This window comes from Microtus ochrogaster, chromosome 18, assembly GCF_000317375.1.
Source record: "Microtus ochrogaster isolate Prairie Vole_2 chromosome 18, MicOch1.0, whole genome shotgun sequence".
Taxonomy (NCBI): domain Eukaryota; kingdom Metazoa; phylum Chordata; class Mammalia; order Rodentia; family Cricetidae; genus Microtus; species Microtus ochrogaster.
This window is the reverse complement of record NC_022020.1, coordinates 40,186,279-40,198,331: the sequence shown is the minus strand read 5'-3', so window position 1 is coordinate 40,198,331 and position 12,053 is coordinate 40,186,279. Positions and strand designations below refer to the sequence as shown.

Below are 12,053 nucleotides of genomic sequence, written 5' to 3'. Positions count from 1 at the left end.
CCTGTCTCGCTGGTGCTCTGGTGTGGGCTCTGGATTCTCCGCTCAGAATACACCTTCCAGCGGATGCCACGGGGTTTCCGCACAAGCCTGCACAGAGTGCATAAAAAATGACACCGCCCTTTCCCACTTTTAATCATGTCGGGAAGTAGTGGTCATGGGATGCTGGCCAAGGCACTTTGGGCAAGTTATCTACTGTCTGAGACTTTGTTTCTTCTGTAGAAAGTATGCGGAAATGATAACTCTTCATTATTATGTGTATATTTGGAGGGTACGTATCTCTCTGCATATTATGGGCTTTTGCAGATGAAGTGTGATAAGGTAGGTAAGTGTCTAGTTTGTGGCCCCTCATTTGTGAGGTCACTTTTCAGTGTTGTTCATCCCTGAATCCTAGTGCGACAGCCCAAGCTAGAAAGCAAATGTCACCCATCTAATAGATGAGGTATACAGCTCAATTTTAACTTACTGAAGGTCCCATCGCCATTTAGTAGTGGAATTGGGTTTAACCATTTCGAACTTGCTGTCTTCTTGGGTGAATCTGAAAGTAGATCTACACAGGATTGCTCCTACAGGCACTTGGTCAGGCTTTAGGAGCCCCCATCCCTCCTTAAACCGTCAGTGTCCCATAATTTTCAAATGACTTTCAGGGCAGCACCCAGGAATCAGAAGCGTCTGCGGCGCCTACCTACTAAGCATGGCGTGGAAACCAAGTGCCAGCTTTTCCAAGGAGCCCACTCCAGTCCCTACCCCGCCGCCAACCTTCATCCCTTCCCATGACACTTCATCTGATTTGCCTTATAAGGACCAGTTTCCTATTTAAAAACAAAACAAAACAAAACCCCACATCATTTCTATATGTGTTTTCTCTTTCTTGGGGAGAGGGAGCTTTGTAGTTCTTCCTCGTCCAGCTTGGATTATATTCCTAAAGGGCTTCAGCAAAGTCAGAGACAAGTCCCGTGGAAGGAGAGGTTTGCCTGCCTGGCACCTAGCTCCCCTCCTGTGTGGTGACATTGAGTTATCCAGTGGTCTATGCTTGTCTGCTTTCTATTGGCATCGAACTGAGATCTGAGAATCAGAAAGGACAGTTTCTATTCTGGAGGTGCTATAGTGAGAGGTCACGGATTAATAAGAGGGGACCTTGGTTTGAACTCCTAATGCTCACACTCCTAGCTGCAAAGCCCAGGCCAGTCAGCCTCCCTCCTCCCCACGTCCTCATCTGTGAATTAGTGATAACAGGTGGGCTGGGGATTAATTACACGAGGTGGTAAAGCACACGGAGATGCCATCTCAGCCAACCTTCCGGTTCCGGAGACCCTCACTCTTGAGCTGCTATGAAGTGTCCAGATTCTCTTTGGGCTCCATGTGGGGCCCCTTCCCAAAGCCTCACTCAGGCAAAGCAGGACCCCTGAGAGAGGCATCTGTCCTCAGCCCCACAGAACTGGCATGGAACCTGCCCCAGCCATGAGAAAGGCTGCCCTGATGCTCGGCAGACATGGGTCTTGCCTGGCTGTCCTGGCTCCAGGAAGGAGTGTCAGCTGAGGTATATGCCCAGTCTTGTCCCTGAGCCCGCTGCCTCCTTCCATGCTTTTCTCCCCGTCCTCCGTGGTGCCCTCTCCCAACCTGTCCTGCCCTCCAAAACTTCACAGACAGTGTTCTTGGGCATAGCTCACATGCTGTCTTGTGCCAACTGTGGTCATTTTTTTTTTTTTTACTTTTCTTTTCTTTTATAAATTTTTATTTTGAGACCTGGAACTTGCTGGCCTCAACCTCATACAGATCTCTCCCTCTGCCTCCCACTGCACCGCATATCCCGTTTCTTAGCTGCTGCGTTAGGACAGTGTGCAGGGACTGCCCTGTAGGGAGGTATTTAATAGCTATTTGTTGGCTAGACAAGCTTGGAATCTGCCATTTCCATTAGAGTTGGGAGCATTCGGATGAGATTCCTTATAGTGTCTTCATGGAGTCGAAGGGCAGGACAATTGAGAAAAAAAAAATTAAGAGACATGCGAACAGAGCCGTGTGTGAAAATGGGATTCTCATTGCAGATATGGGTAATGGGTTTTTCATCCCCTGCAGCTGCCTTCCTTGTTGCTTTCTAAGAATTTGGTCCTGTATTTTAAAAGTCGGGAAGGCTTTGCATGTGTCTTTCTGGTTGTCTCTTCAAAATTACACCCCTGGATCTCGGGCAGAGCTGTTCTGTTATTGCCCACATTCCTTTCTTACTGGGGCAGGGAAACCCCTCCGAGAAACCACTTCTCCCTGCCAGCCTCACCTGTGCTGAGGCGGCCTTTTGTCCTCAAGCCACACGGGTGGTTCTCTTCTGCCATACCTCACACGAAGAGCCAAGTCTTCAATGCTTTCAGGAAAGCTCTTGTATATGAATATAATAAAACGGTGGCTGTTTTGGCCACGTGGAAATGTCAATGCCACACAAAGCACGAAATATCACATCAGCCCGTGACAGGACTTCTGATATATTGGCAGGAGCCCTTGCCTTGAGCTGGGTTTGACAGTCTTTACCTAGTGATTTTTCTAGATTTGCAAGGCGTCTTTTTCCTTTGACAACCCGTCTAATATTTTTTTTAAAGCCATCCCTTGAATGTCTTTTTTACCCATTCAAACAGTAAATTGGCTCGTATAATCTAAACTTGCTAATGGAATGACCTTTGACTCTGTGGCCTTTTCAAGCCTCCTGTCTCCAAATCATCCGAACATAGTGATTTGTGAAGCCAAGTGTGTGTAATTTCCTTCCAGGTGAAACGGTTTTGAAAAAGAACTCCAAGAGAACTTTTAAGGTTTAATCTGGAAAAAAAAAAATGTGACGTGTGCACTTCTAGCTATGTTATCTTTCTTTGTTCTAAGATGACAGCGGAAGAACAAATTCTACTTGGGTGACCATGGGAACCGGACACCCGAATCCTGTGTTGAAGTTTATAGGACAATAGCTTTGTAGGTTACCTGTTCTGCTGGGGACCTGGTGTCTTGCTCTCTTGGATGTGAGTGGCAAGCCTGCCGAAGGACTGCTGCTGTGTTTCATGGTCTTTGGCCGTTCCCTTGACAGCAGATGTCTACTAAGGACTCATCAGTGTTCAAAATGACAAAAGATGAATTTGGATAGCTAGGCTTCAGCTCCTCTTAAGTGTTTTTTTTCCCTCCTGCCAAGAATAAAAAGAAGAGCAATATTCTCTGTTCTAATCTTCATCCACAAAGCAGGAAGGGGGGAAAGCAGAGCTGTGCTTTGCTGAGGGAAAATGTCGAGGGGAATAATGGCCTGAAGCCTTTGCGAGCTAACTCTGGCCATACTGAATCAAGCTTTCTCAGTACTTAGCTCATGCTCGACTCGTAGGTGGTGCCCGGTAAATGTTTGTTGAGTGAATCTTTGGGAACGACCTGCTTGCACAGTGTTGTGTCAGCACTGCTAACTGGCCGCAGGCTTCGTGACTCTCACAAGACACTGCTGGACAGGCTTTCCTATAGGGGCCAATTTTAAGATTTAATTTTGACTTAGCTCAAACTTCTGTCTTTTTCATGTGGTGACCTTCGACTCTGCATCTCCATTTCCCACAGGTCTTCTTCGATGTGAAGATTGGAGACAAAGATGTGGGTAGAATTGTGATTGGCCTCTTTGGAAAAGTGGTACCCAAGACGGTGGAGAACTTTGTGGCTCTGGCAACAGGAGAGGTCCGTCCCAGCCTTATTGACTGTAACTGTGCACACGTGTGGATCTTCCTTTAGACAGGATGCAATGATGTCTTCCAGAAAGATGAGAATTAATATATCAGATGAGTGTGGGACACCTTAGACTTTTGTTTTCTTAGAATTATTCAACCACTCAGTGTCCTTGGGCTTCTAGAAAATGAGAGTAGAAAACACCAGGTTAAAGTACTGACTGCTCCTTTTCTACTTATTCCCATTTGTAGTTGATTCCTATATTTCAGTTATTTTGGACAGCTAATGATAAACTTTCCTTTGTATATAATTGCTAGAACAGAGGCAAGTTCTGTGGATGTTTTGCTCAGATGTTCTCACTTTCAGATAAGCACTATTCATCTTTCAATGAGGGTTATTATTTCTACTTGTGTATTCAATTGCAACCATCTCTTTAGAAAGGCTACGGGTATAAAGGAAGCATCTTCCATCGCGTCATCAAGGACTTCATGATTCAAGGAGGGGACTTCACGGCTAGAGATGGCACCGGAGGTAACATGGTCTTTCTCTTTCTCCTTTCCCATTTGCCAAGCTGGACCCTAAGCTCATAATTGGAGAACCTCACAATTATGGTACGAAAACATAAGCCCATTCCAGTCCTTTGTTTTCTTTCTTTCTTTCTTCTTTGCTTGTTTCTGTTTTGTTCTGTTTTGGGGATAGGGTTTTTCTGTGTAGCTTTGGCTGTCCTGGAATGTACTCTGTAGACCAGGTTCGCCTCTAACTCAGAGATCTGCCTGTCTTTGCCTCTTGAGTGCTAGGATTAAAGGCATACGCCACCGTGCCTGACTCCCACTCCAGGTCTTCAGGGAGGATGGAGTTGTAGAGCCCTAGCACCAGAATCCTAGCAGATATGAACAAGGGAGGTGCTCCTGAGGCTGAGCAGGATGACTTGATTTTCATGGTCTTTACACAGTAGAGAGAGAGTCATTTAGCAGGATACTTTGCAGGCATTAAAAAGATCTTTCTCTCAGTATAGAAGATAGACAAATGTTTGCCACAGAGAGGGAGAACTAAAGCAAAGGTGTGCCTGCACTGGTGTGACAGCCAGCAGCCGGTGTGGGTGTGGAGGAGAAGGGGCCAGAAGGACAGCCCTGGCATGTGGGTGGTAGATCGTGGTAAATTTTTGCCTCTTCTATCAAAATTGCTTTCTTTTATTGTTGGTCCTTTTAAGAATGAAAGCAATGTTGAAGTCGTAGCTGAGCCATCAACAAATATAATACAAACTAAGTTTTATAAGCAAAGTTCAATAAAAGACAAATACTTTTTGTTTTTACTTTCAAACTACACTGTTATCTCTCCAAGGGTCATCATCGGCTCCTTCCGGGGAGTGTTTTCCCTCCAGTGAGTACATCCATCCATGCATCTAGACAGAACTTAAATCTACTTCAGAATTAAATGCTGGATTTGGTAGATATTAGTGGATGACGTTTCAAAGAAGCATTTAGGCTATTTTCAGGTATTATTTTGAACTTTACTTTTTTTTTTTTTTGCAATGGCTTATTTATTTTTTTAAAAAGTATTGCCATTTAACTCTTGGATTTGCTATACACATTTTGAAGGTTGAGCTTTAGTTCTTGTGAAAATACAAAGGCCGGGGATGTTGCTCAGTGGTAGAGCACTTGCCTGGCACGCACGAGGCCTCGAGTTCAGTCAATCGCCAGCATCACAGAAGAAGAAAAAAATCTTATCAGATTGGCACAGGATGTGACGCGCACTCAGGTTCCTCCAGGCTAAGATCTGCTGAGAACCATGCCGAGGAGCACCCAGCTGCTGCAACACCTGGCTCTCGGGTAGCTCTGCAGCTGGCTTCAGCACCAGTGCTCCCATCCGCACCCGCCTCTGACCAGCGGTCAGCAGGAACAGTGACCCTCTTTTCTATCTTATTCTATTCTTTGCCTTCCCTGCATGTGTGTGTGTATGGGGGGGGGGTGTCTTAGATTAAAATTTTCTGAGTTTGGAAGAGAGGAAGTTTTGGACCATTTAGCCTAGGCCTTTCTGTGGGCAGAGCTATCTTCAAGCCTTCTCCTATGTCCTAGCCAATCAGCTTTAAAATTCTCGGTTTTAATTCCACCTCTGTTACTTCTCGCTGAGGCAGGATTTTGAGGTTGACAATCACTGGACAAACAGACCATTGGAAGAAGCGGTAGGCAGCATAGGCCCTTGGGTGACAGAGACAAGGGAGCAGTAGGCTTACAGTCAGAGAGCCAGACGTTGCAATTCTGCTCTGATATTTGCCCGTGTTTGTTTTTTTTTTCTCTTTCCCAGCAAAAACCGGGCCTGAGAAAGTCTGTTCTGCGGGGCTGTTGTGGGGTTAAGCCAATGTATGCACTCAGTGCTTAGTTACCTGGTTGGGAGCAGAAACACCAGGATGGCTCAGCCACCTTTCTACCCTGCTTTCAGATGCCATCTTTTCTTCAAAATAAAATCACTGACTTATCCAGCCTGGTCTACAGTGCTAGTTCCAGGACAGGCTCCAAAGCCACAAAGAAACCCTGTCTCGAAAAACAGAAACAAAAAAACAAACAAAAAAAAATCACTGACTTATTCTGGTCAATTTTTGGCTTGAGGCCCCAGGTACTTTCATCTTATGCCATATAAAGGGCCTCCTTTGGTTGAGTTCATACCCTGGTGCCTATTTCCTTAATGGGTCGCTTTTATCCTACCCATTCACTTTGTGGGCTTGCCTGTCCTCATTCCTATCACCTGTGGGATGCCGTTAACTGATTACACGAACAACCTAAGTTTCTCTGGAGGGTTTGCTTCTAACATTTGCTTTTGTCCCTCCTTGCTTGGCCTCCCCCAGGGGTGAGCATCTATGGTGAGTCATTTCCTGATGAGAACTTCAAACTGAAGCACTATGGGATCGGATGGGTCAGCATGGCCAATGCTGGCCCCGACACCAATGGCTCCCAGTTCTTCATCACCTTGACTAAGCCCACCTGGTTGGATGGCAAGCATGTTGTATTTGGAAAAGTCCTGGATGGGATGGTAATTTGATATATCCTTTTTTCCTCTTTTATAAAGCTTTATATTTAAATATGAGGAGACCTTCAGTAATTCATTGAATCTTCAAGTGTGTTATTAGATAGTCTTTTATGGTAACTAGAGTTTTTTATTGTTGTTTTATTGTTGCTATTTTTTGGGGAGCGGGGCTCAGAACAGGGTTTCTCTGTGTAGCCTTGGCTCTCCTGGACTTGCTCTGTAGACCAGGCTGGCCTCGAACTCACAGAGATCCACCTGCCTCTGCTTCCTAAGTGCTGGGATTAAAGGCGTGCACCACCCACTGCCTGGCTGTGACTAGAGTTTTTGAAGGTGAACAAGTTACATATGGCATGGAATTTTAATTGCTAGAGGTGTTAAAGCAGACAGTGAAGAAGTTAGGTACTTCCATTAATTTAAGAAATGCAACCGAATAAACCAGGGACCAAATATGCATCCAATGAAATATTATTTGATATTAAAAAGAACATTTAAATGCATGCTGTAACAACCATGTGTGTATGTATATATATATGTGTGTGTGTGTGATCTTTCTGTTAGTCAATCAATCTGTCTATTCACACACAATTTGAAAAAAGACAAATGTGTATGAGTTTAATTATACGAGATATTTAGAGTAGTCATATCTATAAGAATAGAAAAAAAACTGACAGCTGTCAGGGGTGGGGAAAGAGAGGTATTTAATGAATACAGAGTCCAGTTTTGCAAGCTGACAAAGCTTCTGGCTGCATGCATATAACCACTACTGAGCTATGTCTTCGTTTTGGGACTTTTCTTGGAAAGATATGGACAAACATCTGTTCACTCTAGATAGATCACTGATGACAAACCAATGAAGTGACTCTACCAAAGTCCAGCTTTGGTGAACCAACGAGTTTATTGGGGTTTCTTATAGCAGTCTAGGGGAGAGGTTACTTACAGGAACATGGTTGATGCAAAGGCAGCTCCATCACTGAAAAACTCATCCCAGCATGGATGGCCACCTAAAAAAGCTACAACCTTGGAGTTCTATGCATGCCCCTCAGCAATTCAGCTGCCCCTTTGCCCACGGAAATCTTTATTCCTTATATAACTTGGGGGAGGTATCTTGTGAATTTTGTAAATTTCAGGGACTTTCTGAGAGTTGTGAATTGTTTATTCCTGAATCTCAAGAAGCCTGCCTTTAGAATGGCAATGTTTTGGCATAGACTATACCGCTACACAATAGTCCTTAAAAAGGGATTGATGGCAAATTTTTGTCACCTGTTTCTTACTACAATTAAAGTATTAGCCTGCAGGTGGTACACAACTTGAATCCCAGTACTGAAGAGGCAGAGGCAAGCAGATCTTGAAATTGAGGCCACCCTTGTCTACATAGTGAATCCCAGGTCAGACAGAGAGATAGATAGTGAGAACCTGTCTCAGAAATTAAATTAAATTAAAATATTATGGTCAGGTGTAATGGTGCATGACTGTAATTCCAGTACTTAAGAGGAGAGGCAGGAGGATTGTGATTTCAAGACTAGCTGTGCTAGAAAGAAAGTCCTGAGCCAGCCTGGGTTAAAAGCAAGATTTGGCTCAATAATAAGTAAATGAAGAAATATTTTTTTAAAAAAAAAATCCTGAGCCATGTGGTTGTGGCACATGCATTTTATCCCAGCACTCAAGAGGCAGAAGATCTCTGGATTTGAGTGAGTTCCAAGACAGTCAAGGCTACAGAGAAACCCTGTCTTGAAAAAAAAAATCCTGAACTCATGAGTCTGTCCACATACTAAGTCACATACATAAAGATATAGGTTATAATAACCAGAAATTATTAAGAGGACCCATATCTACATTTCTAGTTATTCACTGAAAAATAACAAGGAGAGCCAATTCCTAACCCATTTCTGAACAGCCTCACTCTTTGCATCTCTTGGGGTTTTTCCTACAGCTGCCCAGAGCTGCTCTCTCAGGGTCTGCCAAATGTCCAGGTATCCTGGTTAGCTTCCCTGTTGCTGTGATGAAACACTGATTAAAGCAACTTGGGGAGGAAGGATTTGTCTTACTTAGGGTTTGTTTTGTTGAAACACCGTGAAAAAAACGCAAGTTTGGGGTGGAAAGGGTTATTTGCCTTACACTTGCCCATCACCGTTCATCACTACAGGAACCTGGAGGCAGGAGCTGATGCAGAAACCATGGAGAGGTGCTGCTTACTGGCTTGCTCCCCATGGCTTGCTCAGACTGTTTTTTTATAGAACCTACAAACACCAACCCAGGGATAGCACCACCCATAATGGTCTGGGCCCTCCTCCATCAATCACCTCTTAAGGAAACACCCTAAAGCCAGATCTTATAGAGGTATTTTCTCAACTGAAGTTCTCCTCTTCCGTGACTCTAGCTTGTGCCAAGTTGGCAAAAAACTAGCCAACACAGAATTTATCAGACTTCCAACTTATAGTTTATCATCCAGGAAGCTGAAGCAGAGGCCGTGGAGGAATGCTGCTTACTGGCTTGCTCTCCATGGCTTGCTCAGCCTGCTTTCTTATACATCCAGGATCAGCTGCCCAGAGTGGTCCTACCCATAGTGAGCTGGACACTCCCACACCAACCATCAACAAAGAAAAGGTCCCACAGACATGCCTACCAATGCCCGCAGTTCCTCGGTTCAGGTTTCCTTTTCCTAGGAGACTCGTTTGTGTCAAGTTGAAACACAAAGCAGCACACTGACCCTGGCTTCCCTTAGCCTTTTGCTTTGCTTTCCTGGGTGCTTTGTGTCATCTGAGTGTGCAGAGCGCCTCCCTAGCTGTGGTTCTTACACTTCCATTGCTGTCCTGATTTTACCCAACCCAAGGCTGGGAACTGAGCTGCCCGCTGGAGAAATCATCAGAAATGACTTTCTTGGTCCCAGTGTCCTCCTTCCTTCAATGTGACCCTTAGGCTCATGGGCTTGAGAAGCCCTCCAGGGCCCCTACAATTTGGGATTAAATTACATCCATGGCAAATTCAACCACTAGACAAATGGCTTAGGTCACCTCTAAATAAGTAAAGTCAGAGCCTAGGCTGCTTTCACAAATACTTTCTGGCCTGCATTGACAAGCCTGGATGAGAGTTAGGGGAGAGCTAAAACCAACCCCGATGCCATGCTAATAATTACAATGGATTATAGCAGTTAAATAGAAGTATCTTTTACTAGAGTTATGGATTTATAAGACTAGCTAAGTCAAATGTAACATGTTTATTATTTAAAAATGGGGAAATAGATATGACCTGAGTTTCTAAGAAACAAGTGCCTTTATCTCTCTGAGTGGACTGATAGAGTGTATATAATGTGCACATATATGTGTGTGCACATACATATATAACATATATCATATATAACACATGTACATATACATATATCCTATACACATATACACATATTTATTACATGCACAACACACACATATATATACATGTATATATATTATGGCATATATATATATATATATAAAATCTGAGGATTGTCTCTTATGTGCTCCATGCACAGTGGCACTATTTTGAAGAGTGATAGTAGCAGATAAGGAGAATGCTAGAGTTATTTGTATGGTTTTAGAATGATAACACATATGTCCCAGGGCTGGGGATGTGGCTCGGTTGCTAGAGGACTTACTGAACATATAGGAAGGGCTGGATGTGACCCATTGTACCTCTTCACCCTGTTATGGCGGTGCTCATTGGTCATCCCAGCCTTTGGGAGGTGAAAGCAGGACTATCAAAAGGTCAAGGTCACCCTCAGCTATGTCCTGAGCTCTAGGCCAGCCTGATAGTCGAGACCCTGTCTCAAAAGAGCAATAGCAACAAACATCTCCCATTGTACTTCTGGAGTTGGACTGGCTATTCCTGCGAATTGTCATAGCCGCAGACCCCAGCTGAGCCACACCTCTGTTTTTCTCTTTCCAGACTGTGGTACACTCCATAGAACTTCAAGCCACGGATGACCATGACCGCCCGCTCACTGACTGCACCATCGTGAACAGTGGCAAGATAGACGTGAAGACGCCCTTTGTGGTCGAGGTTCCTGACTGGTGACAGAAATGTCGGAAAACGGAACACACGCTGGCTGGTCCGTGTGTGCATCTGCTAGCTGCTACCTGTCTTTTGACTCTTTAGTTGCTTAAAGTTGTGCTCTTTTATCTCCCAGTTCAGATTGCAACAAAAATTTAAAAATCAACCACACAGCCAGATGTCCTGGCAAACACCTGTAACCCCAGCATTTGGGAGGTGGAGGCAGGAGGATTAGGGATTCAGGGCCAGTCTTTGCTAAATAGTGAGTTTGAATCTAGTCTAGTCTAGTTCTGTTTCTAAAACACCATGCCAACAACTATAAAAATAAACCAAAGTTTATTGTGCATGGATTTTGGCATATCATCCACTCAGGTGCTATAAACTGAAACAACATATCCGTCTTTTTCAATGGTGCTATGCTTAAGTCAAAAAACTTTGTATTGGCTATTTATTTTTCAGAACATGGTTGCTTATTTGTTTAGTTCCACTCATTTCCTTGTAATCTCCATGTTCAGTGATCCAGAAGGTTTGTTTGAGAAAGGTAGCTACAGTGACGCTTAGCATTCTTCATTCAAATAATCCTTGACAGGTAAAGGGAAACTTGAGGAATATCACATGTTGTATGTCATCAGCATTTTTGTGCTGTGATGTTCTTTATATTAAATGCTTTTTATATAAATTGGCTCTTTTGCAAGACTTTTGTTTTTCAATTTTTTTTATATGATGGATGTTTTGTCTGCATGTATATCTGTGCAGCATGTGTATGCAGTACCAATGAAGTCTAGAAGAGGCTACTAGTGCTGGAGTTATTGACAGTTATAGAGCCGGCCTGAGCTGCCATATGTATGTAGAAATTGAACCTGGACCCTTTGGAAGAGCACTGGAGATGGGGCACAGAACCTACATCCCAAACACAGAAGCTAATCACTCACTAATTTTTACTTAACATTTAGGCCAGTGGTTCTCAGTCTTCCTAATGCTGCAACCCTATAATACAGTTCCTCATGCTGTAGTGACCCCCAACCATAACATTGTTTCACTGCTAAAAAAAACTGTAATTTTGCTACTGTTATGAATCATAATGTAAATATCTGGCATATGACCCTCCTGTGGGAGGCCATGGCACAAAGGTTAGAAAAATCACAGGTTTAGACTTGTCTGGAGTCCAGTTGCTATGGAATCTTAGTTGATAGTGTGAGTCTAGATTCAGGCTATATTTAATGAAATTAGACAGTACAGTCTTAGGGCTGTGTGATATCTGAAGCCAAGCTCTGGTTAGATGGAAACAGAATCCTGCCAGGCAATGAGGAGCCAAAGCAGTCTCATCATCTCAGCAAAAGATG

The 12,053-nt window shown here is 43.8% G+C and overlaps 1 protein-coding gene across 1 annotated transcript in view; it reads left to right on the top strand.

Annotated features, from left to right (window-relative positions):
- Window positions 1-11,370, top strand: part of Ppic (peptidylprolyl isomerase C) — a 14,308-nt gene extending 2,938 nt beyond the window's left edge. Inside the window, exons 2-5 of the mRNA XM_005356108.2 lie at window positions 3,565-3,678; window positions 4,104-4,197; window positions 6,509-6,693; window positions 10,606-11,370. Of these exons, the coding sequence (XP_005356165.1) occupies window positions 3,565-3,678; window positions 4,104-4,197; window positions 6,509-6,693; window positions 10,606-10,734 (522 nt within the window). The 3' untranslated portion in view covers window positions 10,735-11,370. The remainder of the gene's footprint in view (window positions 1-3,564; window positions 3,679-4,103; window positions 4,198-6,508; window positions 6,694-10,605) is intronic.
- The last annotated feature ends 683 nt before the right edge of the window (window positions 11,371-12,053 follow it).